Here is a 7406-nt window from a genome sequence, read left to right on the forward strand (position 1 = left end):
TCATACTACATGTTAATTTAAAGAAAATATAAATCGGCCAAGAAAAGAATAAATTAATCTAAAATTGGACTAAAAGGAACACGAAATTACCGGTCTCGAACTATATATAAAAGCCAAATTTTGGCAAATTTAAGAGCCACTCAAATATAATAGTTTACAAGTAACTATGCATACAATATTCTAAATTTTAGATATTTAGGTAATGCATTGGAATTTGACACATTGACAAAATAGTTTTTTTTTAAATTTTATTTACAAAAAAGTATGTACATATATATGCAATATGATTGTCTTTCTATTGTTGCTATAGATATCAAATATATATTCAATCTGCTGTTTTATACTGTATATCTAAGTATTTTTCGCCACTTTAGTCTACAATTTGGTCCTTTATGTTACAGCCCTCTTTTGACATTGTTATATAATAAAACAGACTGTACATGCACAGAGCAAGCCGAGGCTTAGTTACACAAAAGATTCACCGGAGTATATCAAACTGTTTGAACATATATGCACCAAAGATCTTCTTTTGAAAATATAAAGCATGAATGTGTCACACAATCCGATTTTATTTAATTATTTTAAACATTTTTTCTGCTACATCTATTACATCTGTAGGTATCCACTAAAGATCTTCTTTTGAAAATATGAAGCGTAAATGTATCAAACAATCAGAATCTATCGCTTTTTTAAGATTCTGGTGGATTGTTATTTTCATCCTTTTTTCGGCCATATCGTTTACGTCTGGCGTTTGATGTTTTTGTTTTTGGTGTATTGGGTGGCATAGGAATAAATTGTGCGGGTGGCATAGAAATATTTTGTGTCTTGATATTCGTTCCAGAGAGGACTTTTATAATTTGCCAATTTGAAGAAAGAGTTTCTGTTGGTTGACATTGGTTACCGTTCGTTATGCAATCTGGAATAAGTTTTTTTATAAAAGTTTTGATTGTTGATTTCAATGTACCACTATTGTCTCCTGCATCTTGAAAATTATTTATTGTACTATCTGAGCTCGAGCTTTGAGTGTCATCTACGGTATCGCTTAAACAATGAATGACTGCAATATGCTGATCATGGAGTTTCTTGAATACTTCTATCACTTTGCTGTCACTCATATTTTCTATGACAGGAAACAGATCTTTTTCTTGCACCTGATAAAACCCTATCAGTTCGTTATCATCCAGCTTGTGAAAGATGTCTTCAGTGGGATATTTATCATCTACTGCAATATCCGTATGATGTTGGTCTTGTTCTAAATTGCTGACCGATTTTTCTCTTGCTGTCTGCTCTCTGATAATCCCTTTTTGTTTTCTTGTGGTATCATTATAAGCTGTTGTCCTATCAGCCTGCTGCTGTGTTGATTTAGACATTTTATTGGAAGCTGGTGTCTCATTTGTCTGCTCTGGTCCTCGTTGGGACATTTTCTTGGAAGCTGTTGTCTTATTAGTCTGCTCTGGTCCTGGTTTGGAGAAATTATTGAAAGTTGTTGTCTTATTAGTCTGCTTTAGTGCTGGTTCTGATATTTTATTGGAATCTGTTGTCTCATCAGCCTGCTGTTGTGTTGATTTAGACATTTTTTTTAATGCTGTTGCCTCATCCGTCTGCTGTTGTTCTGGTTTGGACATTTTATTGGAAGCTTTCGTCTCATCGGCCTGCTGTTGTTTTGATTTAGACATTTTATGTGAAGCTGTTGTCTCATCAGTCTGCTCTGGTGCTGATAAAGGCATTGATTTCACCACTTCACTTTTATCTTCCTTTTCATTCGTCATCTTTTTTACATTTTGTGACCAAGAAAGAATTTGATCTGGTGTTGGGTAGATGTCCGGTTTTTCTATTTCTGTTTGCTTTATGAAATTCCTTTTTAGTGTTCTTGTGGTACAATATTTTCCAGTAACGATTTTGCTTACTTTATCACTTTTGCTTTTAGGTATATAGCAATATTTACCAGATGACTTATGCAGCCTAGAAAATCGGTACTTTCTCTCAGAGATATAGCGATCTTTACCAGATGCCTTTTGCAGCCTAAAAGTTGGAAACTTATTTTCCCATTTTATCCTTTTTAAAGCTAAATCTGAATTCATATCTAAAGTTCCACCCTTTGCTTTTGTCTCAGCAGATTTCTGTTGAGCTGATATAGACGTTGATTGCGTTTGAATACCTTTACTATTCTCTTTCTTTTCATTCTTGATCTTATTTACAATATATGTCTCTTTCATATTTCGTGGCAATGTATGAATTTGATCTCGTTCTGGGTACCTGTCTGGTTTTTCTCTGTCTGATTGCTGTCCTACATTTCTGATTTGTTTTCTTGTGGTGCAGTATCTTTCATAGACAAGTTTGATTACTTTGTCCCTGTTGCTTTTAGGAATATAGCATTTTTTACCAGATGACAGATGCAGCCTGGAAAATCGATACTTTCTATCACTGGCGTAGTAATTTTTACGAGATGTCTTTTGAAGCCTAAAAGTTCTATACTGACTTTTCCATTTTGCCCTTTTAGAACATAATTCTGTGCTCATATCTAAAGTTTCATTGGAACCTGTTGTCTCAACTGGTTGCTGTGGTGCTGGTTTAGACATTGCTTCTGTTGACATAACTTTACTTTTATCTTTATATTCATCCATGATCTGGTTTACAATTAATGTCTTTTTTATGTTTTGTGGCAAGTTCTGTAATGGTGGAAGCAGTTTTGGAGTACCAGGGCGATTAGTGAAGGGATATTCTTGCATGCATGTTTGCTCTTTGTCATGCAACACCGGTGGTAGTTTAAGAGTAGTGTCAGATAGTTCTTTTGCGTATATCATCTTCTTGTTAGGTAACAAAGGTTGGAGTTTTAGAGTCTCTGAGTATGAGTCTTTCACGTATTTCATGTTCTTGTTTAGTAGCAGTTGTGGTAGTTTTACTGGAGTAGAGGGAGTATTTTCCTCGTATTTCATGTTCTTGTTAGCTAGCAATTGTGGCAGTTTTACTGGAACAGCAATTTTCGATCTCTTAGCATGTTTTTGGAACTCGTTCCTTTGTGTGTCCTCTCTTCTAGAACAATTTTCAGTTTTCTTGCTTTCTACAGATAATTCAAACATATTACACTCAAGTTCAAATTCATGATTTAGAAAACTTAGTTCTGATTCGGACCTACGACATGTGCAGCAAGAGTCAACACACTCGCCTGTAATGCACTTGTCGGCTTCTAGTTTATTTTCATGAATTGGTGTCATCACGTTTGTTTTACCAGTTCTCCCAATATATAACGTGGTGTTATTAATAATGACAGTGTTGGCTTCGATCATTTGTCTTTTATATTTGTTTAAGCTCCCATTTGATGAAATCAGAAGTTCCTCGTTGAACAGTTGGTAATGTTCGCGTTTGACGTCAAGAATGAATTGTTGAAAAGGATTTGGAATTCTTGAGCGGTTGCTCCTTTCAATTGTTTTGTAAACATTTTTCAGGGTTTTCTGTTTATCAAGAAGAAACTGTTTCTGTTTTCTTAAGTAATGCAGCCTATCTTTTATGGAAATTTGTAGATTGTGCATGCATCGCTTCATGACATGTCTGTCAGCCGCTTTAAAATCGATCCATTGCTCTATTTCTTGTCTAAGCCTATTCTTGGAAAGTTTGCTTGGTTGCATGTTTTGTAGTTTTTTGGAGGATGTTTGGATTGCTTCCTCTTTTTCTTCAATTAAACACTTCCAATTAACAAGCAATCTGAAATCATAATTTATATTTGTTCTTAATGTAATTTATAGCGATTCGCTACATGAAATATAGCACTTCTTAAACATGATACTTGTAAATTAAGTCATTTTTTTTTTTACATAAATCAGTTGTATAGAACTCGACTCTTATCACAACATCAGCAAGTAGTGGCGACATTTACTAACCCATTTAAACATAAAGTATGGTCATTCCTTATTGATGATTCTTAAGTGGTGGCAATACAAATGCCAAACCATGTATACTTTTTAGAGGATTACCTAAAATGTTGTCATGTGTAACCAAATGACTTCCTTTCGAATTCCCGCAATCTAGTATGCCATTATTAACATACACTCCATCGTCCTGAACATGTATGAAATATTTACCACTGGACGTTAAGCAACCAACAATCAATTATCATTCAATCATGCATTCCTTATTTTCTTATATTGCTTTTAAGTTTTAAGCAATTTTATCTATTATGAAGGTTTGGATCCATTAAAACGTTTAATCCCGCTGCAAATGTTTGCACCTGTCCTAAGTCAGGAATCTGATGTACAGTAGTTGTCGTTTGTTTATGTAATATATACGTGTTTCTCGTTTCTCGTTTTGTTTATATAGATTAGACCGTTGGTTTTCCCGTTTGAATGGTTTTACACTAGTAATTTTGGGGCCCTTTATAGCTTGTTATTCGGTGTGAGCCAAGGCTCCGTGTTGAAGGCCGTACTTTAACCTATAATGGTTTACTTTTTAAATTGTTACTTGGATGAAGAGTTGTCTCATTGGGACTCACACCACATCTTCCTATATCTATTGATGGCATTGTATTCGTTTGCCTGATTTTTCGTCTGTTTTGTGCTGGATGTATGTATCAGTGTCTCTTGTTTAAGTTTTTGTAAATTTCATTTAGTTTGAAATTTTCATATCCGTTTTGGGAATATGGTAATACGGTATTTATTGCTGTACTTCATGGTTTTGGGATTATTTTTTTTTTACAGATATTGTCTTATATTCCATATGTGTATGAAGATAAACTAGACTTACTCATTCCCTGTCCTGTCTATGTTTTCCATTGTGTCATACTCTATCTTGAATTTATGGCTTCTGTATCCGACTACAAAATACACAAAGCTTTGTATTAGTTAATGATGTGATGTGTTAATTCACACTAGACAATCCACCTATTGCATTCAGTCTGATCCATTGTCATCGTTCATTTCTATTCAATTTGAATAAATGAGTTGGGAATATATAATAATGAAATGATGAAAAAGCACCAAAACGAAAACTAAGAAGAAAGAAGAAAGAAAAAGACATACACAAGTCAATAAACAGGTTAAACATGCATATCTTTACAATGTCAAGTTCCGAGTTGAGAAAAGTTGTTCACAAAAAAGATACACTTAGAAACTGCCATCCACACTTTATCGAAAGGACAAAAACATAAAGTATAGCTGAGCATTACCTATGGCTAGGTTCTAGACATAGAACAGGCATAGCAGTGGTGGTTCGAAAAGAGGGAGAGAGGACTGGGGTTGGAACCCTTCTTTTTTACGTCATTGGCAGTAAAATAAAAGGGGGTTCCAACCCTGGACCCCTTCGTTTTTAGATCTGCCACTGCAGGTTATAGAAATGGGGATGGAATCGTGCTGTTCTTTACTGTAATACTTGCCGCTGTATTTCGGCATCGATTTAATACATCCAGGTTATGTACGATATTTTTACGAGTATCAAAAATCATATTTACACTAAGTCTTATTACAGCTCGGAGCTACATGTTAACAATGCAAAGACGATATTGTGCACTTTTAATGTTTAGTAATATTTCTGATTGAAGAATAAAGTGAGAAAAATAGATATGTTGATCAGTAATTGTATTTCACTTCGGCATAGACACATGTTATTATGATCCTTAACCTTTTTCAAACACAAACTTTTTTATCTAGTGGTGGTGGTTGGAGAGGGGGATGTTAGCACACCGATCGAACCAAAGAGATTTTATGTAAATTGTTGAATAATTATTGAATACTGAAATGCATGGAGTAGAATCTAAAGTACACCGAACGTTTGTATAACCGCTCCTTCAATCATTCATTACCTTATTTCCAAGTCTATTAATCAAAGTCTAGAAAAATTATGTACCTTTGCAGGTAAACAATTTTTATTTAATAGTTTATTGAATAAATGCACTTTTGTACCGCAATGGGGTAGGCATACATGATAAATCAACACAATACATCATACAACAATATAGACAAAACATTATATACATATATGTAACTATCATGCAGTTGTTTGAGTCCATCCTCTTCAATGACAATGACCTTTTAATAAATGGAGCAGCAGGTAAACAACTATGACGAAATGTAAAATTCGTTACCGTTTTGGGGTTTTGGGGAAGTCAGATTTAAACAACTACACCGAAATGAAAATACATTTAAAAAACCCATCTGAATTCCGTTCTAATCAAGCTCTCCCTATTATTATCCTACAAACGGACAAAAAGACAATATTTAATTAAAAAAAACAAATAGTCCCCCATGTGATCTAATGAACCGAAACTTACTTCTTTCTATCGTCTTCTTGGTCACAGCCTGCTTTGTAGGTGCCATATTTTCAACTTTATCACTACAAAACAGAAAAATTTTTTGTTTTTGTTTTCACAATTTTACAGCTAAAAAAGTAGGGCTTCCAAACTTGAATAAGACCGTAAAAAACAATGAAGTATAGGTTGACGGAGGTATACAATTATAGTTATATATTTCTTTAATATACAAACATATTTAAAAATTATCATAATTTAATGTAAAATATGCTTACCGACCCTTCTTCATTCTTTCTACTATAATTCTTCGTATACACGGATTGAAATAATTCAAAATATCTTTGCTTCTCTCAAAATCACTGCTTACTGCGACAGATGAAAACTGTGTAGTGAAGAATATAAGATGCCGTCACTTTGACAACGTTTCTTCTATTGTGACGTTCTGCTACCGCGACCTTTACAACACATTCAATGACAACCTTAAAATATATTGCAACGCACGCATTCGGTTTTACGTGTGTCAAGTTATAAAAAAGAAGATGTGGTATGATTGCCAATGAGACAACAGTATCCACAAAGGATCAAAATGACACAGACATTAACAACTATATGTCACCGTACGGCATTCGACAATGAGCAGAGCCCATACCGCATAGTCAGCAATAAAAGGCCCCTATAAGACAATGTATTTAAAACAATTCAAACGAAAAAACTAACGGCCTTTTTTATATTTAGTATAGTTAATTTATTTGTAGAAATGCAAAAGATTTCATCTGCGGACAATTCACATATCAGTATTAAATATGCAGAAGATATCAAAATCGGGCGCGGATTCAGACATCTAGAAAAGGGGGAATTCATCCCCTGAACCCCCTATTCATCAGCCAATACCAATGGACACTCGCAAATCATAAGTCGATTAAAATAGACAATACAATCACGGTAAGTATAGTGTCCGGCTAGAATCGTGACTACCCACGATTTCCTTGTATTTATTTAAGGAAATCAGTGTTTTTATTATTGTACGCTCCGGGCTTTTTCGAGAGCAACTGCGAAATCGTCCGGTTTTTTTTTTTAAGAAATGGTCCGGGTTTTTATAAAGAAAAAAAATGTCAAAAAGGTATTATTGACCTATAAATATTACTGTAGTTTATAACTGTATTTTAGT

The 7406-nt window shown here is 34.1% G+C and overlaps 1 protein-coding gene across 1 annotated transcript; it reads right to left on the reverse strand.

Annotated features, from left to right (window-relative positions):
* Positions 1 to 255: 255 nt before the first annotated feature.
* On the reverse strand, positions 256 to 6655 carry LOC134721479 (uncharacterized). Its single transcript, XM_063584537.1, has 4 exons — positions 6514 to 6655; positions 6260 to 6321; positions 4738 to 4807; positions 256 to 3702 (listed from the first exon to the last, which is right to left on the reverse strand). The coding sequence occupies exons 1-4, from the start codon at positions 6525 to 6527 to the stop codon at positions 690 to 692; spliced, it is 3159 nt and encodes a 1052-aa protein (XP_063440607.1). The 5' UTR covers positions 6528 to 6655; the 3' UTR covers positions 256 to 689.
* Positions 6656 to 7406: the final 751 nt, after the last annotated feature.

The sequence above is a fragment of the Mytilus trossulus genome, chromosome 1, assembly GCF_036588685.1.
Source record: "Mytilus trossulus isolate FHL-02 chromosome 1, PNRI_Mtr1.1.1.hap1, whole genome shotgun sequence".
NCBI lineage: Eukaryota > Metazoa > Mollusca > Bivalvia > Mytilida > Mytilidae > Mytilus > Mytilus trossulus.